We start from the raw sequence: 24112 nt of genomic DNA, 5'->3' as shown, positions 1-24112 counted from the left end.
TGAACACAGGTTGCAAACGGCACTCGCCATGTATGGGTTTTCACATGGGTTCTGAGGACCAGACTCAGGTGCTTATGCCTGCATGGCAAGCACTTTTCTACTGAACCACCCCCATCCCCTCTCTACTTAACCCCACAATATGAGCTCACAAGAGAGACATTTTAGTAAGATTTATTTTTATATGCATGGTTTTTTGCATACATATGTGTCTGTGTACCACATACAGGCAGTGCCCAGGAACACCAGTTGAAAACTTGGGTCCACTGAATTGGAGTTAGCAATCCAGGTCCTCTAAAGGAGCACCTAATACTCTTGTGTTGAGCTATCTTTCCAACCACATAAGAGTAATGTTTTTTGTTTGTTTGTTTGTTTGTTTTTTTTGTTTTTGCTTTTCAACACAGGGTTTCCCTGTGTAGCCCTGGTTGTCCTAGAACTTGCTCTGTGGACCAGGCTGGCCTTGAACTCAGAGATCTGCCTGTCTCTGCCTCCTGAGTGCTGGGATTATGAGACAGGGTTCCTTTGTGTAGCCATGGCTGTCTTATAAGTCCATCTGTAGCCCAGGGTAAAAATTTTTAACTTTTAATTTTCTGTTTTACCTGCACCTGGAGCTACAGATGGTTGTGAGCTGCCGTGTAGGTGCTGGGACTCGAACATGTGTCCTATAAAGAGCCAGTGCTCTTAACAGCTGAGCCATCTCTCCAAGCCCCTGGACTTGGAATTTTTATTTGCTGGATCCTGCAACTGGGTATTCCAGACTCCCAAATTCAGTCTTGTCTGGTTCCCTGTGAGACTCAGTATTATAACACATATGCTTTTAAAATATGTTAACATTTTGTAGGCGGGTTTATTGGTGGGGGAAGGAAGGTAAGGGGTCCTGCCACCAAGCCTGATAACCTGAATCCCATCCCACATGGTAGAAGAGAGCCAACTCCTAAAATTTACTTCTGGCTTCCACATGTGTCCTAGCACTGGCATGCCTCCTCCTTCAAACAAAATGAATCAATAAAAATGTAATAGAGGGGCTGGAGAGATGGCTCAGAGGTTAGGAGCACTAGCTGATCTTCCAGAGGTCCTGAGTTCAACTCCCACCAACCACATGGTGGCTCACGACCATCTGTAATGACATCTGGTGCCTTCTACTGGCATGCAGACATACACCAGGCAGAACATGATATACATAATAAATAAATCTTTTTTAAAAAATGTAATAGAAAAGACTGTCAGCCGGGCATAGGTGGCGCACGCCTTTAATCCCAGCACTCGGGAGGCAGAGGCAGGTGGATCTCTGTGAGTTCGAGGCCAGCCTGGTCTACAGAGTGAGTTCCAGCCTCCAAAACAATAGAGAGAAACCCTGTCTATTTGAAAAAAAAAAAAAAAAAAGACTGTCTTAAAGTTTTGTGATAGATTTATTTAAAATATTTTACTCAAAAAAGTTTGCTAAATAGATTTTTCCAACATTTAAAGAAAATGCCATCTGTGTAATAACAGAAAGGATAACTGATCATCCATCATGCCAATGCAAGCAAGGTCTTCCCAGAGCAGCAACATATTTCAGGGCAACAAAGTTCAGAGTGGATACAATGGCCTACTCGAAAAGCATGCAAGTTACATCAGGTCACTTCTAAGCCAGCAGGAGAAACCCATTACCCGGGTTCTGCCCATGGAGAGATACAGGATGTCCAAGTAACCTGCGGGCAGGTAGCTCTGAGGAGTCCCACTTCAGGCTACCTAATGTTGGGTTTGACTTCCCTTTCTTCTTCTTCCTCACTGTCTTCAACCTGCTTTATGACCAGATCGGCAGACCCGTCCTCTACAATCTCCACGTAGGACCTATTCTCTTCCTCACTCAGATGCCACCTCGAATCCTTATCTCCGTCTGTGGGGGACATGCAGTGTTGCTCAGCTTCCAGATCAACAGGGAGGTTGTCCATGCCAGCTTCAGCAAGGCACTCGTTACACAGTCTGTAGCGCCTGGTTCCTTCCTGTACCACCTGGCCTGTGAGGTCAGTCACATGACGTTTGCATTTCCTGCAGATTAGTTTGCATGCCTGGTGGATCTGTGTAGAGATTTAAGAAGTGATTAAAGTACATTTTCAAAAGTGGGTCAGTTTGCTATTTTAGGGACCAGTTCATACACTTCAGATGCTCAAAACTATTGATTAAGTTCAAATTAACATCTAATTATCAGAAAAGACCCCAAGATCACCATGGACACATCACATATCAGCTTTCTCTAAATAATGACTGTAATGCTTTTCTTTAAATTATTATGTATACAGAGTTCTGTCCAAATGTATCCCTGCAGGCCAGAAGAGGTCCAGATCTCATTACAAGATGGTTGTGAGCCATCTTGTGGTTGCTGGGAATTGAACCTGGATCCTCTGGAAGACCAACTAGTGTTCCTAACCACTGAGTCATCTCCAGCCCTGGCTTCCTTATTTCCACTGAATACTTAATAATTGCACACATCCAGTAACCCAAAAATATAAGGCAAGGAGGGGGTTCCTTCCCTCAGTAAAAGTTGCAAACACTATACGCCATGTACTAAGGACTTTAAAAAAACTTTTGTTGTTATTATCTGTCTGTCTGTCTGTCTTTCTTTCCTCCTTCCTTCTTTCTTTTCTTTTTTTTATTGAGACAAGGTTTCCTTGAGTAATAGCTCACGGTCCTGGAACTCAATCTGTAGGCTAGCTGGCCTCAAACTCACAGAGATCAGCCTTTCTGCCTTCTTAGTGCTGGGATTAAAGACATGCGCCACCAATGCCCAGCAAAAGAACTGCTGTTGTTGAGTGTATAAGAGGGGCACACGCATCCCAGGATGAACATATGGAAATCAGAGAACAAACTCTGCCAAGTCAGTTCTCTCCTTCCTCCTTGATGTGGGATCTGGGGGTTGAACTCAGGAGACCAGGGTTTTGGGGGGCAAGCGCCTCTAACTGTTGAGTCACCTCACTGGTCCTGTTCTAAGGACTCCGTATAGTTTAACTTAAAGATCAAACAAACATATAAAAAACCCAAAATTTACTTCATGTGATTTTTTTTAACTAAGGAAGAAAAATATAACCCCAAAAATAAGTTTATCAACATTTTTTGCAGTGATCAATGGCTGACCATACTGGGGGTTAGAAGGATCCGGTCCTGATCCTGGTTCTGTAGTAGCTTTGTTATTTATTAACCAAACATCTCGGAACAAATTTAACATGATAAACTAGTTTTCAAGCCGTCAGTCAAAATACTGAGCAGACAAGAGTGACTAGCCTGGGTGGATGCTGATTTAAAATTCAATATCATAGGCAGTTTGAACGCCAGACAGTTGCTATCCCTGCCTGCTTCTTTACCATTGATCGGGGTGTTACTCACAGGGCTGAAAGTGAGGACAAAGCGAGTTAATGGTCATGAGATGCTTTGGTCAACAAGTTAGACAGGCGGTGGTAGTGCACGCCTTTGATCCCAGCCCTTAGGAGGCAGAGACAGGCGGATCTCTGTGAATTTGAGGCCAGGATGGTCTACAGAGTGAGTTCCAGGACAACTAGGACTACACGAATAAAGTCTGTCTTGAAGAAAAAAAAGTTAGATGGAGGCCGAAGAGATGGCTCAGCAGTTAAAACACTGGCTGCTCTTTCAGAAGACCTGGGGTCAATTCTCAGCATCCACATGGTGACTCACAACCACTTAAACATTCAGTTTCAGGAGACCCAGTACTCTTCTCTGGTTTCTGAGGGCATCAGGCATAAGTATGCAATGAACTTACATATATGCAGACAAAACACTCACACACATAAAAATTAAAAAAGAAATGCTTTTTTTTTTTTTTGGTTTTTCGAGACAGGGTTTCTCTGTGGCTTTGGAGGCTGTCCTGGAACTCGCTTGGTAGTCTAGGCTAAAAGAAATGCTTTTTAACAGATTTGTTTTTTCAAATATGAGGATTGAAGAGATTGGCTCAGTGATTCTTCCAAAGGACCTGAGTTCAGTTCCCAGCACCCACATTGGACAACTCCCAGCTACCTAAAACTCCAACTCTAGGAAATCTGACTCCCTTTTCTGGCCTCCATGAACACTGCACCCATGTGTATAAATTAAAGAGGGAGAGGAGGAGAGGGAGAGAGAAAAAGCTAAAATAAGTTTTTAAAAAGTTGTATTTATTATGTATATAGTTGCATACAGTGTTCTGCCTGCACATATGCCTGCACGCCAGAAGAGGGCACCACATCTCATTATAGATGGTTGGGAGTATGATCCCAGTATCCCAACAAAGTGATTAATGTGTCGTCATGGACAACCAGTCCTCCAGTTAGTAAGTGCTTCCTAGTGTGACATGTGAAATACACAACATTGGCCTTGATATGTCCTGGCCAAAAGTGTTTTATTTGAATCTGTTAAGGATATAGATGAAACTGCAGTACAAGAAATGCAGGGTGGATAAAGGAATGAGCTAAATCTCTATGTAGAAGCAAGCAAATTCAGAGGTAGGATATTTTGTAAAATAAATGGCTTAGTATCTTCAAAAATCCATCCAGTGTTATGAGGCAGGAAGGTGTGCGTGCCTGGGGGTAATCATGCTAGATTAAAAATATACTTATGGGATTTAACAATGAGCTAGACTTGACTCTGGCTCAGAAAATACAGCTATAGAAGGTATTTGGTGGGGACTATGGGGAAATCGGAACTGCACTGAGTGCTAAATAAAATTGTACTGCAACAGAAAGGTAGATATTAACTAAGGAACACGGGTGACAAAACAACATGTAAAAGAAATGCATAGAAGAAAATTTTGGGAGACTATATAATAAATAAATACATTGACTACAGGCACGTTCCTCTGTGCCCATCTTAAAAGGCTGTTGGTGTTGTTGTCAACATGATGTATATGTGACTGTGTGGTTGCATGAGTGCCACAGGAGGCATGTGGGGAATCAAAGGAGAAGTTTTGATGGCTGGTTCTTTGGGGAGCTGGAATGCATGTTTAGCATATATTTTAATATATATTTGCATATATAAATAAAAGATTTGTTTTTATTTATGTGCACGTGTGTTTTTGTGGGTGTGTATGACACATGTGTGGGTATCCACGAAGCCAGAAGAGGGTGTTGGATCCCTTGAGATAGAATTATAGATGGTTGTGGGGCTGGAGAGATGGCTCAGCAATGAAGAGAACTGGCTGCTCTTCCACAGGACCTGAATTCAATTCCCAGTAACCATCTGTAATGAGATCTGGTGCCCTCTTCTGGCCTGCAGGGACACATGCAGGCAGAACACTGTATACATAGTAAATAAATAAATCTTTAAAAAAAAGAATTATATTCAACTTCTATTTTATGTGCATTGGTGTGAGGATACCAGATCCCTAGAACTGGAGTTACAGACAGGTGTGAGCTGCCATGTGGAAACTGGGAATTGAACCCGTGTCCTCTGGAAGAGCAGCCGGTGCTCTTAACCACTGAGCCATCTCTCCAGCCACCCCCAAAAGAATTATAGATGGTTGTGAACTGTCCTTTCCTCAGTAAGAGTACTATGTACTTGCTCTGTAGACCAGCTTGGCCTGTAACTCAGAGATCCGCCTGCCTCTGTTGGGACAAAGCACGTGCCACCATGCTCAGCTAGTAGTATGTGCTCTTAACACCGAGCCACCTCCTTTTATTATTTATTGTGTGTGAGCACGTTTGTGTGTCACAGTGTGTGGATGTCAGAAGACCACCTCCAGTGTCAGGCCTTCCCTTCCGTCTAGCTTGAGGCAGGGTCTCTCCTGGTTGCTGTGGCACTACAGCTGCCTCTAAGAGGTCCTAGGATCTGAACTCAGGTTCTATGCTCCAACAGCAAGCTCTTTTACAACTCAGTCACCTCCCTGGCCCTACTGTAGATTTTTTTTTCTTGAGGCAGGGTCTTACACTGTAGCACAGTCTGGAATTTACTCTGTAGACCAAGCTGGCCTCAAACTCATGGTGATCGTCCTGCCTTAGCCTCATGAGCGCTGGACTTAAGAGGCATGAGCTACACGCAGTCCACCGCTATACCTTATGAAACCACCAGGCACTGAGCACTGAACAGCGCCTTCCTGAGAGTCCCAACTGGGAGTCTATTGCCCTTCTCACGTGCCTTAGGGAGGCTGGAGAAGCTGATCCAGACTAGAGAGATGTGGTGGAGACAGGTCAGGCTCAGCCCCCAATAGAGGCCGCAGCGGGTTTCAATTATCAATAGTAGGTGCTAAGGATCTGGATAGACAGTGACCTAACACTTAGAACATTTGTCCAGGATAATCTTTGTCTCCCAGAAGATGAGATTTATATGAATTAAAATGGAAATATAAAAAGATTTAGCACCAAAAGAATATCACCCACAACAAGGTCTCAAAAGAATATAAATATATATATATATGTGCATGGTGTGATGGTGTACACCTTTAACCCTGGAGGCAGGGACAGGTGGACCTTGGTGACTTAGAGACCAGTGAATGTATTTATACATTATTTAGTGCGCACCTGTGTGTCACAGAGCACATGTAAGGGTCAGAGGACAACTTTCAGGAATTGGTTCTCTCTTTCCACTATGTGAGTTCCTGCAACTGAAGTCATTTGAAAGGTGTGGTAGAAGTTTCTTACCTGTTGAGCCACAGAATACAAATTTTTATAAAACTTTATATAAATCTATGTATCTATTAAAAAATAGATAATGGAATAATAATTTTTTAAAAATCTTATTATTATTTGTGTGTGTGTGGGGTGAGTGTGTGTATATGTATGTGAATGTATGTCACGGTACATGCATGAAGACCAGGGATAACTGTGGAGTTCCTCTGTGTAGTATTCAGGCATTTTTACTGGCCTGTTCTTGGGGTTCTAACAGGATATGTCCTCAGCTGCTGCCACTAAGAGCACCACCTGTGCACATTCACTATGTCCCTTCTCTCTCTCTCTCTGTCTCTCTCTCCCTCCCTCTCCCCCTCCTATCCCCTTTCCCCCTTTCCTTTCTCCTGCTGCTCCTGTCCCCCCCCAGACCAGTCTCCCCCCTCCCCTTTTCCTTTTTATATCCCTTTCCCTAACTAAAAACCCCTCTGCTTGAACCCTGTTGCATGGAGCCATTCTCTCACAAGCTGCTTTTCTTAAACACTCTAGGTTCTGGGAATCAAATTTACATCATGAAGCTTAGATCATTTGCTAGCAAGTGTTTTTACCCGCTGAGCCATTGGCCAAGAGTTATAAATATGGTGGAGTTGCTGGAAGAGATTTTCTCCCAGGAATTTAGATTTGAGGTTGTGTATTATACATATATGTACCTGTTTGTGTATTGCATACATGTGGAGGTTGATAGTCAGCATGCCGCCTACTGCTCTTTACCTTATTTTTTAAAAGATGTGTTGCTGGGCAGTGGTGGCACAGCCAGGTGGTGGTGGCGCACGCCTTCAATCCCAGCAGTTGGGAGGCAGAGGCATATAGATCTCTGTGAGTTCAAGGACAGCCTGGTCTACAGAGCGAGTTCCAGGACAGCCAGGGCTGTTACACAGAGAAACCCTATCTCAAAAAACCAATTATTTACTTATGTACATGAAGGTTTTACCTGCACACATGCATGTGTGGCATGTGTACCCGGAGCCCATGGAGTACAGAAAAGGAAAAGGGTGTCAGACCCTCTATAATTGGAGTGATAGATGAATTGTTTATTGCCACATGGGTGTTGGGAACCAAACCCAAGACCTCTGGATGCTGGAAGAGTCTCTGAGCCACCCCCCCCCCCCTTTTTTAAGAGTCTTTAACTCAAATTGGAACTCACTGATTTTGCAAGACCAGCTGATCAGGGAGTTCCAAGGAGCCTTGGGTCTCTGCTTCTCCAGTGCAGGAATTATAGGTGCACACAACCACACCTGGATTATTCTATATATCGGTGCTAGGGATCCTCAGTCAAGTTATCACTTTTGTGTGGTAACTGAATCACCTCCCCACCCCCAATTTAGATTATTTAAGTAGACAAATGAAAGGCTGGGGATGTAACTCAGTGGTAGAGAGCTTGCTTAGCATGTGTGATGCAGGGTTCAATCCAACCAACCTCCCCCCAACTAATACCAGAAGCAGGGGGAAAGAGGGAGGGAGAGAGGGAGGGAGGGAGGGAGGGAGGGAGGGAGGGAGGGAAGGAGGGAGAGTAAAAATGCAGATAATACACATACGTTACAAGAAGCAAAATGATGAAAACTCATATACATACTGTTCGGAAATGGCTGCTCAGATGGTCTAGCCTGCTAAACCGTTTCCCACAAGCTTGGCACGGGTAGGGCCTTTCTCCTGTGTGGCAGCGCAGGTGCCGTTTGAGGTCCGCTTTCCGCTTCACCACATGTGTGCAGTATGGGCACTTGAATCGAAGCCTGGGCAGATCATCTGCCAAGAGACAGTGGGATTAAAGCACTGCAGAGATCACAGAAACGCTTCCAGGAGTTTAAGGAAGCCAAAGGAGCCAGTGAGCCCGATACCGTGACGGTAAAGAGGGGAACAACTTGAATTAACCACGCTGTCAAGTAGCCCTGGGCGCAGAAGTGTAACTGGAGCACAAAGGCCGGGTAAACTAGACCACCACCCTCATCATTTTACTTCACAGTAGATTTTAAATGTAAAAGGCGGAGCCAGACTGTAAAACCACACACAAGCCAAAAATAAAGCAATTAATTTTTAATTGATTCATATTTTTTATATCCTTGCCTTCTTTTTATATACTTGTTAATGCTTTTTTGCTGTGAGGCTGGGGACAGAATCCAGGGCTAAGTCATGCTATAAGATACCCTCAGGCATTCTTTTTCTTGTGTGTGTTTGTGTGTGTGTGTGTGTATGTGTGTGTGTACTGAGTATGCTATTCTTATGACTGTCATTAAATGTTCTCAGTATTATATTTTGAATTAAACATTTAAAATTCATGTCCTATGAAATAAATTTGAGTAAAAAGTATGACTTAGCCAGGCAGTGGTGGTCCACACCTTTAATCCCAGCACTCGGGAGGCAGAGGCAGGCAGATCTCTGGGAGTTGGAGGCCAGCCTAGACTACAGAGTGGGTTCCAGGACAGCCTCCAAAGCTACAGAGAAACCCTGTCTTGAAAAACAAACAAACAAACAAAAAGTATGACTTAAAAAAACATCAAGTGCTCTTAGCACCTGCTGCTTTTCCAGTGGACCTGAGTTTGGTTCGCAGCACCCATATCAGGTGGTTCACAACAATCTGGAATCCCAGGTTCAGTGCATCTAAAATGCCTCTGTGGACATCACCTATACATACACATGCTCAAACACACACACACACACACACACACACACACACACACACACACACACACAAATAAATGTAAAAATAAAAATAAATCTCTAAAAAGAAAAAAGATCACTTGGTTCAACTGCTATGCACCTAAAATTAAGGGCATTTGGGTCTGGGGAGGGACCTAAGCTCTTTTGGGTACCTGGAAAGCTCCTGGATGTGACATCAGATCCTTGGCCGTACTGGTAGCCAGCAGGAGGAGCAGAATCTACTTCAGCATCAATCTGTACTTGCTCTTCAGGCTGAGAAGTGTGGTTGGAGGAATCGCATGTTCGTGCCTCTCCTTTTCCAGATTTAGGATGAACAACTTCAGAAGGCTGTGACAATCTCAAATGCTTGGTCTTTTTACCGTCATCCTTCCTGGGCTCACTGGCCAACGGTTGCTGGGAGGTCCTTTGGGAAGCTGCATGGTAACTGTACTTGTTCCACAACTTCCCAGTTGCTGTACTCGGTCCTTGGTCTGGGCTCAGGTGAGAACGGGGAGACGCGCTTTCCTCCTGCCAGCCGCTACTATAAAAAGAGGGGCGCTCTACACCATTTGAGCTGGTGTCCTTATCTGAGAGGCTGAAGTAGCGATCTTTTTCTTTCTCACTAATGTCCAAGGAAGATTTAATGAAAGTCTTACACACACTAATGACATCAGTCATCTGAAGGAAGCTCGCGGCGGACATCACCTCTATAACATTCTGTCCAGTGAGAGAGAGTTTGCCGGAGTAGACAAAGTCCAGGATGACCGTGAAGGTGTCAGGGGAGAAGGCCTGAAACGTGGCTGTGGCTGGCTGACTCGTCTCCTTTGAGTTCTGAGAAAGCAGCATTTTAAAGTAGCCGCTGCTAGCAAACAACACATTCCGATGCGCTTTGAAGACTTTCCCTTCCACTAGGATGCTGCAGTCACAAAACACGCCTTGCCTGCGCTGCTCGTTCAGCTGCTGCAGGAGGTGATACTGGTGAGAGGAGATCTCCATTCCGCTGGGGAACGACGCGTGGTTACCAGAGAGGAACGAACAAACAAGCCTAGGGTGAGTTGGTGAAAACACGAATCAGGCTCGCTTCCCATGAACCTCTTCCTTCTTAGGAACACAGGCCCCAAGACGCAGACGGTAGTGGGGGCTGCTGCTGTTCTCTAGTCCCGGCTACTCAGAAGGCTGAGGCAGGAGGGTCACAAGCTCAAGGTCTGCTTGAGTTACACAGAGGGTTCAAAACTTGCAAGACTCTGTCTCAAAGTAAAAAGTGAAGAAAACAAAACACCAGACCAAAACAAACATCAACAAACAAACAAAAAACTGGCAGGAGAGTACTCCAGGCTACCTTGGGCTACACAGCGAGACCGTGTCTCTAAAAGATAAACACAAGAAAATACCAGAGGCACGACTAGAATTTTCTACTTCACAGGTTGAGAAATACATGATTAACAACTGTTTCCTCCAGAAAAAAATGCTGTGAACTTTACTATCAGTGATGAAACAATAAAATTATGGAAAAATCAGGAGAGGACACAGGACCAGAAGGTTCTTAGTTGAAAGAAGACAGAAGGCGGAGAGTCCAGGCTAGCCCTATCTGTCAGTGCTCATTAACATCACATTCAGTTTCTATTAACAGGAACATCGCTTTCTGTTAGGGAAGGAAAGTGTTCACAAGTCTCAATCAGTGCATTCCTGAGGGAAACGGCAGGAACTCAAGAACTCAAGCAGAGGTCATGAAGGAACACTTCCCACTAGTCTGCTTCCCACGGCTTGCCCAGTTACAACCCAGGACCATCTGCCCAGGCATGGCACTGCCCACAGCAGGCTTGTGCCTCCCACATCAATCATTAATCAAGAAAATATCCCGGGCTGGAGAGATGGCTCAGAGGTTAAGAGCACTGCATGTTCTTCCAGAGGTCCTGAGTTCAAGTCCCAGCAACCACATGGTGGCTCACAGCCATCTATAATGAGGTCTGATGCCTTCTCCTGGGATACATGCATGTACACAGATAAAAAAACTGTATGCATAATAAATAAATAATTAAAAAGAAGGAAAACACCCCACAGACATGCTCTCAGTCCAGCTTCATGGTAGTGATTCCTCAGATGAGGTCCCTCTTCCTCGGGACTCTAGTTTGTGTTGAGTTGACAGACTAGACAATGGCTATGAGACTTGTTTGTTTTTTTGTTTTGTTTTTAAAGATTTTATTTATTATTGTGAATACAGTGTTCTGCCTGCATGCTAGTCAGAAGAGGACACCGAATCTCATTACAGATGGTTGTGAGCCACCATGTGTTTGCCGGGAATTGAACTCAGGACCTCTGGAAGAACAGTCAGTGCTCTTAACCTCTGAGCCATCTCTCCAGCCCAAGACTTGTTTTTTTGAGACAGGGTTTCTCTGTATAACAGCTCTGGCTGTCCTGGAACTCACCCAGTAGACCAGGTTGGCCTTGAACTCACAAAGATCCATCTGCCTCTGCCTCCCAAGTGCTGGGAATAAAGGCGTGAGCTGCCACCACCTGGCCAGTTTCTGCATTTTAGTCATGTTAAAATGTAAATGTTTTTATGTGTACTATGGCTTGAATGTGGTTTGAGTCTGTCCCTCCTCACTACATGAAAGATGGCTTAAGACAACCCTGCACAAACACGCTCATTCCCATTCTCCTCCCCCTCTTTATCCCCCCCATGTGTGGGCGTCTTGCTTGCATTTCTATCTGTGCACCATGTGTGCCCGTTGAGGCCACATAGGGTGTTGGATCTCCTGAATTTATACATAGTTGTAAGATACCCTGGAAGTGCTGGAAACTGAACCTGGGACCTCAACAATGGAAGCAAGTGCCCTTGATCTCCGAGCCATCTTTCCAGCCCCTAATTCTACTTTTAAAAAGCTAATATTGGGTTGGGTAGTGGTGGTGCATGTCTTTAATCCCAGCTCTCTGGGACAGGTGGATCTCTGTGAATTCAAGGCCAGCCTGGTCTACTGATTGAGTTCCAGGACAGCCTCCAAAGCTACAGAGAAACCCTGTCTTTAAAAAACAAACAAGAAGCTAATATTGGGCCAGAGTGAAGGTTTAAAGTTAGTTAAGTGCACTTGACGCTCTTGCACAGGACGGAGGTTCAGTACCTCACGCCCACAGAGGGTGTCATAGCTGTCATAACTCAATTCCAGAAAATCTGATGCTGTCTCCTGGCCTCCCCAGGTACTGCACACACATGGTGCATGGCCATACAGGCATGCAAGCAAACACTTGCATCCACAAAAAATTAAAATAAACATTTTTAAGTTAATTTTCCCATCAGGGAAATTTTGGTTTGTTTGTTTAAGTTTCAGTAAAAATTGCTTTGCAGGCAGTTTGTAAAAGTTGAAAGTGGGTATCTGTGCTGGTAAGGGTTGTCACTGGTCACTATGTGCAAGTTAAGTAAACAGGCTCTAACTAGGGGCTATTGGGGAGCAGGAGAATCGTTAAAACATTAAAAGTAAAGTGGGCTGGGGGGTAGTGACACACACCTTTAGTCCCAGCATTCCGGAGGCAGAGGCAGAGGCAGGAGGATTTTTGTGAGTTCGAGGCCAGCCTGGTCTACAGACTGAGTTTCAGGACAGTCAGGGCTGTTACACAGAGAAACCCTGTCTTGAAAAACCAAAAGAAATGTCTGATGCTAGATGGAATAATGGGGGTCCACACACTGTCTTATGTCCCTGTAGTATATTATCTGTCTGGAATATACAGAATAGCTCCTGTTGGTTTGGTTTTTGTTTTGTTTAGCATAGGATTCTTAATATGTTGTTTCATTTGAGAGCCCAGGAAGCAAACCCTCAACAAAAGAATTTGGGGGTTCATTGAACACAGTTAGAGCTTGAATAGATTTATGATATCGGGGCCAATGAAAAGGTGAAATATGGAGATGAGTGTCACTGCCTGGCTCATTAGCTGCATCTGCATACTGAAGTCGAGGCTGCTCCCTGCAGCCATGATGATGAAGAAAGGGATTCTGGGATGCTAGCTACTCCTACTGCCCGGGAGTGCCGAGGAAGGGAAAGGACAGGCTGCAGGTGATGGGAGATGTCATTCTGTAAATCTGTCTCTTATTGGTTATTGAATAAAGCACTGTTGGCTAATAGGGAAGCAAGATAGGTGGGACTAGGAGTTAAGGAGGATTTTGGGAAAGAGACAGGGAGACACCATATAGGCAGCCAGAGGAGTAAGAGGTCCGGACCCTTTTCTCCAATAAGAGAAATACTTAGATTAATAATTATGGGTTAAATACTTAAGTCAGAGCTAGCCAGCAAGAGACCAAGCAAAAGGCCAACAGCTTTATAATTAATATAGTGTCTTGTGTGTTACTTGGGGGTTCAGACAGTGCGGCAGGGCCCAGGCGACTGGTAAGGAAGACTACACTCTACATGCAGGCCTTCGACTCTCAGCCCAGCTGACTAGCAGGGAAGCAGAGAACTACTGATCATCCTAAGGAAGTCTCTTCATACAGCCTGAGGTGGAAACAGCAAAAAACCAGACACCAAGTACACATGGATTGCAAAATAACCATGAAAGTTATTTCACACCTTGACCAAATTTCTTCTGCAACGAGCATCAGTTAACTAGGAAGGAGAAAGACCTCTGACACTTGGAATGAGAGTCAAGCCATCTGAGAACCTTGTAACTCTAAAGTCCCTGGAGTTGCCCACATACCCAGAAAGTAGCCTCTCTCCTCATTGAGATTGTTACCTTCCTCCACTTTCCATTCCTCTCCCCGCCCCTCCACCTTTGGTCTAGAGAACACAGGCTGGCCTCAAACTCAGCATCCTTCCGCCTCAGCTCCCAAGTGCTAGACTATAAGAAAGTATCATGATTTCTAGTTCTTCTCTTTTTCTGAGATATAGAGGTGTGGTGATTTGAATAAGAATGGTCCCCATAGGCCCATATATTTTAATGTTTAGCCACCAGGGAGTAGCACTATTTGAAAACAATCAGAAAGATTAGGTGTGGCCTTGTTGGAGGAAGTGTGTCACAAGGGGTGTGTTCTAAGGTTTCAAGAGCCTACATCAGGCCCAGTATGTCTGTCTCTCTGTCTGCATGTGAAATCAGGATATAGCTCTCAATTACCGCTCCAACACTGAATGTTCTCATGCTCCCTACCACCATAATAAGGGACTAAACCTCTGAAACTGTAAGACCCCAATTAAATACTTTCCCTTATAGGAGTGGCCTTAGTCAGAGTGTCTCCTCACAGCAATAGAAACAGTGAAAGGCAGAAATTGGTACCAGGAGTGGGGTATTGCTGTGACACCCTGACTAGGCTACTTGTCCAAGGAATGTGGACTTTGAGACTTTGGGTTAGCAAAGCAGATGAATGCTTTAAGCAGAGCTTAAAGGGACAGACTAGTAAGAACATGGAAGACAGTGGTAAAGACAGCGATATAAATTATTTTGGTTAGCTCAAGAAGTTTGAGAGGGGAGACTCTATTAGTCAGTGTCCTAGAGACCATTTTTGTGATATTTTGGAAAAGAATTTGACTACTTTTGCCCTTGTCCTAAAAATCTGTCTGAGGCTAAATTAGAGAGTTTTGGATTATGGAAGAGATTTCAAGACAGTATAGTACTGACTGTGTCATGTGGTTATTAGTATCACACTTACGCAGATCTGTAATGAAAAGGAGCAAGCTGGACAAAGAGAAATACAAAATGTGCAGTCTGAGGAGAAAAAGAGCTTCAGGAAGTGTAATGAAGCTAAACCAAGTCTCAAGGAGATTAAAAAGTTTACAGAAAGTCGGGCGGTGGTGGAGCACGCCTCTAATCCCAGCACTCAGGAGGCAGAGGCAGGCGGATCTCTGTGAGTTCGAGGCCGGACTGGACCGACAGCCTCCAAAACAATACAGAGAAACCCTGTCTCGTAAAAACCAAAAAAAAAAGTTTACAGAAAAGCCTGATGCTGCCGGGTGGTGAATTACTTTTCACATGTAGCTGGGGTAGAACTCAGTGGCAGACCACTCAGGCCCACTTCCAGCAACAAACAATGGTTTCCTCATACCTGGAAACGTACAGATGCTAAGAACCTGAAGACTGGTGGAAGGCAAGGAGGAAAGACTCCAAGTCAGTGAGTTCCCAAAAGGAGTTGTGTCTGTGGAGAGAAAGGACAGATACAGGGGTGGACTTTTGTAATAAGAGAAGTATCTGGTGGGGTTCTTAATTATTTATTTTTATATTAGGCATCAGTGTTCAGCATGCAAAAATAGATAATTTGGTATAGATCATTAGTTTTAAAAAATATCTTTAGCAAGTGGGGATGGTGGCCCATGCCTCCTTTAATTCCAGCATTTAGAGGCAGAGACAGACAGGGACAGATCTCCATGAGTTGAAGGCCAGTCTTATCTATAAGATAAATTCCAGGCCGGGCGTTGGTGGCACACGCCTTTAATCCCAGCACTCGGGAGGCAGAAGCAGGTGGATCTCTGTGAGTTCAAGGCCATCCTGGTCTACAAAGAGAGTTCCAGGAAAGCCTCCAAAACAATACAGAGAAACCCTGCCTTGAAAAACCAAAACAAACAAACAAACAAATTCCAGGACAGCCAGGACTATTACACAGAGAAACCCTGTCTCAAAAAAAAAAATTGCTTTGATGTTTTGGATTCCTTTCTGAATACATTGACATTTGTAGGGTACAGTAGAACATGCCCGAATCCTAGCACTTGGGATGTAGTAACAGGAGGATCAGGGGTACAAGGCTAACCTTGGTTATTTAGTGAGTCTGAAGACAGTCTGCCCCAGACCCTGCCTCAAGAAAATAATAAACTGGCTACGTAAGTTTAGGGAAGCTGGTCGTTGGTGGCACACTCCTTTAATCCTAGCACTTGAGAGGCAGAGGCAGGAGGATCTCTGTGAGTTCGAGGACAGCCTGGTCTACAGAGTGAGTTCTAGCACAGGCTGCAAAGCTATAGAAAAATCCTGTCTCAAAAAATACACACACACACACACACACACACACAAGTTTAGGGGGCTGGAGAGATGGCTCATCGATAAAGAGCACTGGCTGCTCTTCCAGAGGTTCTGAGTTCAATTCCCAACAACTACATGGTGGCTCACAACCATCTGTAATGAGATTTGATGCCCTCTTCTGTCATGTAGGCTTACATGCAGATATTAGAACACTACATAATTTTTGTTTTGTTTTGTTTATCGAGAATTTACAGAGATGTGCCTATCTCTGCCTCCTGAGTGCTGGGATTAAAGGTATGCGCCACCACCCATCGGACTTCAAACTTTTGATTCCCCTGCCTCAATCTCCACAGTATTAGAATTACAGACACACGCTCCCAAGCACAGGAAAACGAGGAGTCTCAGGGAGTAAAGATTCTTGCCATAGTAAAAGCTCATTCATCAGCCAGTCCTAAGGAGCTAGGAGGACTTGGGTGGTGTGGTTGGTGGTGTGGTTACTCTGACAACTTTCCGGTTCACCAGGGAGGCTTACAGGCACAATCACAGTCTATGCCGTAGCCAGCAAAAGTGAATTCCAAGCTCCCAGGGAGAATGGATTTCTAAGCCATGTCTGTGTTCCACACAGGTTTTACATGAAATGTCATTTTTTGGGGACAATTACCACTGCCTGAGCAGGAAGGAACAGGAAAACCCATTTAAAGTTTAATTCCAGTGTGGTGCTCAGCCAGTAACCCCAGTACTCAAGAGCCTGGGGCAGAAGATTTTGCATTGGTGACGAACCTGTGTTTACAGACAGTTCCAGGTCACCCTGGCCAAAAATGACATTCTGCCTCAAAAACCAAAATGAAATAAAAGAGGGCTAGGTGTTATAATAATGCGGCATGGCTTAGGACCGCCACCGGAGGTGATGGACGCGGACATGGGAAACAGAGACCTACAGAGGTGACTCAAATTCAAAGTTTTATTAAGGGGGATAAGTAAATAAAGTAAAGACAGACAGACAGACAGACACACACACACACACACACACACACACACACACACAGTAGGAAAGAGAGCGGAAGGGGCGGAGTCTTTCTTTTAAAGGGGTCCTTTGTACCTGAGTGGAGGCTGACCAGGATACTGCCTGAGTGCATTCTGCCAGGTGACGGGGACAGGCCAGTATAATTCCTGAATCCTTACACTAGGAGGATATAACTGGTTGGTAAACTGCTGTTTAGCTCACACAAAGCCAGAGTTGACCCAAGCACCACATAAAGTTTGGAGTCTGTTGTGGACACCTATAATCACAGTACTGAGGAAATGAAGGCAGAAGGATTTTGAGTTCAAGGCCATCCCTGCCCACATAGCAAGCTTGAGGCCAACCTCGGCTACATAAGACCATGTCTCAATAAAGTAAATAGTCACTGGGCGGTGGTGGCGCACGCCTTTAATCCCAGCACTCGGGAGGCAGAGGTAGGTGGATCTCTGTGAGTTCGAGGCCATCCTGGTCTACAAAGAGAGTTCCAGGACAGCCTCCAAAGCCACAGGGAAACCCTGTCTCGAAAAAAAAAAAAGTAAATAGTCAACATTTTCATGAGAAAGTTTTTCCGGGATAGCACAGCAACAGGAAGTGAAGGAATCTAGCAGGCATGAGCATGGCAAACATGGTGCTGTCAGGCCTTACCCTGGTAAACCACAGATTACATGCCTAAAGCTAGCCACCAAGGTCCTTGATGGTGCATGCCTTTAATCACAGGACTCAGGCGGATTTCTGTGAGTTGGAAGCCAGCTTGGACTACAGAGAGAGTTCCAGGACAGCCAAGGCTACTCAGAGATATACCCTGTCTCGAAAAGCCAAAACCAAAACCAAGCAAAAAGCCTCTTTTGGCTATCTTAATTAACTTGCCCAGTCAAAACATACCATGGCATCCTGGCCCACTCCAACACAGACCTTTGCTTTTTTTTTTTTTTTTTTTGGTTTTTCGAGACAGGGTTTCTCTGAGGCTTTGGAGGCAGTCCTGGAACTCGCTCTGTAGACCAGGCTGGTCTCGAACTCACAGAGATCTGCCTGCCTCTGCCTCCCGAGTGCTGGGATTAAAGGCGTGCCCCACCAACGCCCGGCTCAGACCTTTCCTTTTCGTCTCATAAAATTACACCTGCAAGGTCATTTTCTGACTGAGTCAGAAAGCAGCCACTTTTCTTCCTGCTTAATAAAGATGAAAATGGTGTGTGGAGGATGGAATGGGGACTGGAGAGATGGCTTCACTCAGTGGATGAAGACCACCCACACGCAGCTCACAACTGTCTGTAACTCCAAGATCTGACAGCCTCACACAGACATACATGCAGGCAAGACACCAATGCACATAAAGTACAAATAAATCATTAAAAAAGAAAAAAGAGATAGGTGTGTGGTCTGTGCCTAGTCTGGGGTCTGGGAAGGAGGATCCGTTGTGGGTGGATCCCCTCAGGAAGTGCTCAGTAACTGGCTCCCTCACAACTTGATAACATTTAGCATACTTTACAATAGCAAACAGTATCCTGCATCAAAGGGCTTATTTTCTGCTTACAGGACTATGCCACAGGCATGGGTAATGCCTTCCAGATTTTCTTTTTTCAGTAGACTGATCTTACAAGTTGTATTAGCAAGTACAGTTAGACTATCTCAGGCGAGTCATCCAAAAATCAAGTGGAACTTTTACAATATCTGAGTTTGTAATAGTCCTTAAGAAGATTACAGAATCCAAAATTCCCATTAAGGTCAGTGATCTTTTAAAAGGTGGCGGGAAAAGACAATTACATATTTTAGGAACCATTAAGTTTGAAGGTCTTTGGAAGAGAAAAAGAGTCATGTAGATTTGGGTAACAAGTAAAGCTTGATACTACTCACAGGCTTGACCCAGGACAGTGGGTCTCAACCTTCCAATGCTGCCATCCTTTAGTACAGTTCCTCATATTGTGGTGCCCCCACCATAAAATTATTTTCGATGCTACTTCATAACTGCAGTTTTGCTGCGGTTGCAAGTTATAATTAAATATCTGATATGCAGGATGCCTAATATTCGACTCCTGTGAAGGTCTTGACCCCAGGTTGAGAACCACTTATCTAGACCTTAGTGTGTTGGTCTTAGCAAAAATCCCTAGCTCCTAAATTTGAGCTAACTGGAAGGGTAATTGTGTTCTTTTTTTTTTTTTTTGGTTTTTCGAGACAAGGTTTCTCTGTGGCTTTGGAGGGTAATTGTGTTCTTTGAGCAGTGGTTATATTCTCTGGAAGATGAAGGTCTTGTAATTCTGGGAAGATTTAGAATTAAGTCCATCTTAAGAGCTGTGCTGTAAAAGGCTGTCTCCTTCAAAATTCAAACTGAAAGTTAATTCTCAGGAGAGGAGTATTAAGAGGAGCTTTTAGGGGGTTATCAGGCCAGGGAGGGTGCCCTCATGGATGGGATTAGCATCCTAATAAAGGGATTTGGAGAAGTGGGTGTGGCTCCTCTTCATCCTTTCTATCCATTTTACTAATGAGGACACAGTTGCCCCCTGGTGAATATAGCAACAAGGTTCCATCCTGGAGCAGAAAGCAGCCTTTACCTGTCAGGGCACCACCAACACCCTAATCTTGGACTTCCATCTACAACTGTGAAAAATAAATATCTGTTCTTGTTTTGTTCCTTGAACACAGGGTTTGCCTCTGTAGCTCTGGCTGTCCTGGAACTTACTCTATAGACCAGGCTGACCTCAAACTCAGAGATCCACCTACCTCTGCTGGGATTAAAGGAATGTAAGACCACCACCCAGCAATATTTCTTCTTTTTGTGTTATCTAACCTCAGATAATTGGTTTCAGGAGCACATATGAGCTACAGGATCTAAGAAAGGAGATCTTTAGGACTAAATATAAGAACAATTGCTGGACATAGGGGTGCACACCTTTAATCCCAGCACTCGAGGCAGGCGGATCTCTGTGAGTTTGAGGCCGGGCTCGACCGACAGCCTCCAAAACAATACAGAGAAACCCTGTCTCGTAAAAACCAAAAAAAAAAAAAGAACACTGTTTCTCGGGCTGGAGAGATGGCTCAGAGGTTAAGAGCACTGACTGCTCTTCCAGAGGTCCTGAGTTCAATTCCCAGCAACCACATGGTGGCTCACAGCCATCTGTAATGAGATCTGGTGCCTCTTCTGACATCCACTCATGGAGGCAGGATGTTGTATTCATAATAAATAAATAAATAAATCTTTTTTTTTTTTTTTACGAGACAGGGTTTCTCTGTATTGTTTTGGAGGCTGTCGGTCCAGCCTGGCCTCGAACTCACAGAGATCTGCCTGCCTCTGCCTCCCGAGTGCTGGGATTAAAGGCGTGCGCTACCACCGCCCGGCCAAATAAATCTTAAAAAAAAAAGAACACTGTTTCTCCAGAGGACTTGGGTTTGCTCCCCAGCACCAACATGGAGGCTTATAGCCATCTGTAATTCCTATCTGAGGGGATCCAACACCATCGCCTGGCACTAGGCATGCACTTGGTACACAGGCACACTTATAGGCAAAACACCCATTTAAAGCTTAAAAACAACAACAAAAACAAACAAACAAACAAAAAAAAACCCAAACTATAGCTGAAAAAGCCTCAGTTAGAAGATGAACTTCGTTTGAGTAATGTCCAAAGTGAAAACAGTCATTTGTATCTGAAAGAAGAGTACTCCAGGCAAAGGGAACAGCAGATGCATAGGCCCTGAGGTGGAACCAGCATGGAGAAAGTTGGGAGAGCAAGCCAAGAGAGCAAGCCGCTGTGTAGCACATCTAGAATGCTGCTCGGCGGCTGAGGCAGGGAGAAGCAAGCCCAAGGCAGCCCTAGGCCATTCAGAAAACCCTCATCTCAAAATAAATTTACTTTAAAAAAATGTGGCTGGGGATTGCCAGGCACTCAGGATCCCAGCACTCAGGAGGCAGAAGCAGGTGGATCTCTGTGAGTTCGAGGCCAGCCTGGTCTACAGAGTGAGGAGTTCCAGGACAGCCAGGGCTACAGAGAAACTCTGTCTGGAAAAAAAAAAAAGTAAGGGGTCAAGCCGGGCATTGGTGGCGCACGCCTTTAATCCCAGCACTCGGGAGGCAGAGGCAGGCGGATCTCTGTGAGTTCGAGGCCAGCCTGGTCTACAGAGTGAGTTCCTGGACAGCTTCCAAAACAATACAGAGAAACCCTGTCTCGAAAAACCAAAAAAAAAAAAAAAGTAAGTGGTCTGGGAATGTATTCCAACAGTAAAATATTTGCACAGCATATGCAAGGCCCGGGGTTCAACCCAGCAACACACACACACACACACACACACATACACACACACACAAAGTGAGCCCAGTTCCAATAAGGCCTTGAAGACTTATAGGTCTTCTGAGCCTTTGGCTTTTTTTGGTAAGATATGGGGGTGCCATTAAGACTTGGAGAGGGCTGGGCATATGGTTCATTAGTAGGGTGCCTATGTAACATGTATGCAGCCTTGGGTTCAATTCGAGCACAGATCCATGCCTGCAACCCCAGCACTTGGCCGGTGGCTGTAGGAGAAACAGGAGTCCAAGGTCATCATAAACTACTTAGATTTTGGGTCAGCCTAGGCTACATGGGGACCTTGTCTTCAAAAAGAGAAAACATTTCTTTAAAAATCTGGGAGAATTAAAAAAAAACTTTATATCAACCTTTTTTAATATTAAAGAATATAATTATGCCATTAAAAGATTTAATACAGACTGAAATTCGACTAGTTCATCCCAATACACCCAAGGTGGAGATAGGATCAAAATTTCAAGGTTAGCCTGAGTCTAGTTTAAAAAAAAAAAAGGTACCTTGGGTAGTAGATCAGTGTTTACCATGGTTTATGAATGAGCTTTGGGAGCCCATTCCAAATAGAGGGATGCTCTCTCAGCCTGGACACATGAGGGAGGGCCTAGGTCCTGCCCAGGATGAAATGACAGACTTTAGAGATCCCCCCCAAGGAGTGCCTCACCCTCTCTGGGGAATGATGTGGGGGGGCTGGAGGGCTGGGGGAGGGACAAGGGAGGAGGGGTGGGAGAGGGAGCTGGGACTGACATGTGAAACATTCACGTTTCTAATTTAAATAAAAACATATATTGAGAAAAATAGGTAAATGGAAGTAAGATTTAAGTGATAAATTCAGTGAAGGTTTTTGGTTCTTGGAGGCTGCAAGAAAAGGAGGGCTTGAGAAGTTGTCCCCACTCCCTGCCTATGGATGAAATTCCGTGCTTAGAGTCTTTCCTTTGCAAGGGAGAATAAACGGCCTGGACAGGTAGCTGTCTTATAAGAAATTCAGTGAACTATTTCATGAAAGTGAAACCACTCCATTTACTAAAGCCCTGCAAACATAAAGACTTCTAGGTGTTAGCGGTGTGTGCGCTTGGGTGCCCGCTAGGTGTGAATCCCATTCCAAACACGTCTCAGAAAGACGTGGAATACTGCTAACCGCACGGTCAAGGGCGAGTAAGCGCGCCAGAGCGCGAAGGGACCAAACCAGACAGTGTCGCCAGGTGGGAGATGCCAGGGACATTCTCCCGGGAACCAGCTGGGGCTCCATACTTCTGTCCTCGGTTCTAAGCTCGGAACCGTCGCGTCGTGATCACAGCGAGAGGGTGGAGTGAGAACGCTGGGCTGCAGCGCCCCGCGCCCCGCGCCCTTCCCCCGCCACGGCGCCCGACGGCTGCAGACACGCCCGACTCCGTGGCGCCGCCTCCCTACCACCGCCGCTGCCGGGAGGCTCCGGCGCCTTTCCGCCTTTCCCGGGTCCCGGCCGGGGCGGGCGCGGGCGGCGACGACGCAGCCATTGTCCCGCAGCCGCGCCCGGGGCTGCCGCCGCCCGTGCCTCCTTTGTGGCCGTCGCCGGCCCTCGGAACCGCCGCTGTGCGCCCCGGCTGCAAATGGCGCCCGGCCGCCCCAACGCTGCCCCGCGCAAGGGCCACGGTTGCATCACTGGGGCGCACCCCGGCGGCCTCGCCGCCCTCCGCCAGGCTCTCGGCCGGGCCCGCAGCCCCGACGCCCCGGCCGCCCTCTGCCCGCCCGCGCCCTCGCAGCCACTTACCGCGGGGCTCTGGCCGCTCGTGCGCGCTGCGGAGTAATTCCCGGTTCCCGGTTGGGGAAGCACCCCCTTCCGAAGCCGAGGCTGTACGCCCTAAAACAAGTAGCCCCAACGTGGGAGAAACAAAAGGTATTTGCTGACGTGGGCGTTGGACAGAAACGCCCGAGGGCTGAGGACACAATTAAAGGGGCAACGCACAGATTTCAGGCACCAACCAGCGGCTTCGCCCACTCCCTCTGTCCGTGCCCACACCCGGCTGCACACTCCGCAGGCACTGGGGCGCCCAGATTCCCCAGCAGTTGACTGCGGGTCATTCTTTTAGTCGCGAGCTTAAATTTTAAAATTGTACTTTACGTTGGTAAAGGCGCCTCCGGAGGGCAGAAGGGCTGGATTTCTAAGATGTGGGGATATTGGTTTAAGGAGAGAGGGAGGGACTTAGGCGTGCCCACAATTACTGTATAAGTATATATGACATTAATGTACTTAAGTTTAGCAACATCAGATGGAAGAAATTTCCACAAAATTTTCCACTTTATCTAAGCACTTATTCTAGTCAGGGATAGCCCTTTAGGTCCCCTTCAGACCATTTGAAAAGGCAAGCCCAGAGAGGCCGAGATATTGAGAACATGATTCTTGGTATAAAACTAATAAAAATAAAAGGATTTGTGTTTTCAAATACAAAAATTGATCATATATCAAGCTTTTCTCCTGACATGTCCCTAATATTTAGACTGCAAACATCAGGTAAAATAGTAGATTGCTCAATTTTCACTCTACATAAGCATAAATTCTATAAACTAAATTAATTTTATATTTCCTCATACTGGTTGTCAATTACTGTGAAATAGTATATCATGATGAAATGGGGGTTACTCAAAAC

At 45.4% G+C, this 24112-nt stretch overlaps 1 protein-coding gene across 6 annotated transcripts; it reads right to left on the bottom strand.

The window, feature by feature from the left end:
- Positions 1-1387: 1387 nt before the first annotated feature.
- Positions 1388-23562, bottom strand: Zbtb8a (zinc finger and BTB domain containing 8A). Of its 6 annotated transcripts, none has more exons than XM_013120147.3 (5): positions 23236-23562; positions 15277-15366; positions 9428-10254; positions 8194-8363; positions 1388-2057 (listed from the first exon to the last, which is right to left on the bottom strand). In XM_013120147.3, exons 3-5 carry the CDS (start codon positions 10248-10250, stop codon positions 1725-1727), a joined length of 1326 nt encoding a protein of 441 aa, XP_012975601.1. In that variant the 5' UTR covers positions 10251-10254; positions 15277-15366; positions 23236-23562; the 3' UTR covers positions 1388-1724. The 6 variants fall into 6 exon arrangements, with proteins under 6 accessions (XP_012975601.1, XP_012975600.1, XP_040612494.1 ...); XM_013120146.3 differs by having other exon boundaries at positions 9428-10299; positions 23236-23561; XM_040756560.1 differs by lacking the exon at positions 23236-23562 and adding an exon at positions 22737-22809.
- Positions 23563-24112: the final 550 nt, after the last annotated feature.

This window comes from Mesocricetus auratus, unplaced genomic scaffold (assembly GCF_017639785.1).
Source record: "Mesocricetus auratus isolate SY011 unplaced genomic scaffold, BCM_Maur_2.0 Super-Scaffold_100014, whole genome shotgun sequence".
Lineage (NCBI taxonomy): Eukaryota > Metazoa > Chordata > Mammalia > Rodentia > Cricetidae > Mesocricetus > Mesocricetus auratus.
The sequence above is the reverse complement of the archived record's forward strand: the minus strand, read 5'-3'. Positions and strand labels throughout refer to the sequence as shown.

What these genes read in the sequence shown, in the direction of transcription:
- Zbtb8a (XM_013120147.3), bottom strand. Translation starts at nt 10,250, where the DNA reads ATGGAGATCTCCTCTCACCAGTATCACCTCCTGCAGCAGCTGAACGAG. An exon ending in CACATCCAGGAGCTTTCCAG is followed by an intron (nt 8,364 to 9,427) that starts GTACCCAAAAGA and finishes GTCTCTTGGCAG; the next exon opens with ATGATCTGCCCAGGCTTCGA. An exon ending in TGAGCAGCCATTTCCGAACA is followed by an intron (nt 2,058 to 8,193) that starts GTATGTATATGA and finishes ATCTCTACACAG; the next exon opens with ATCCACCAGGCATGCAAACT.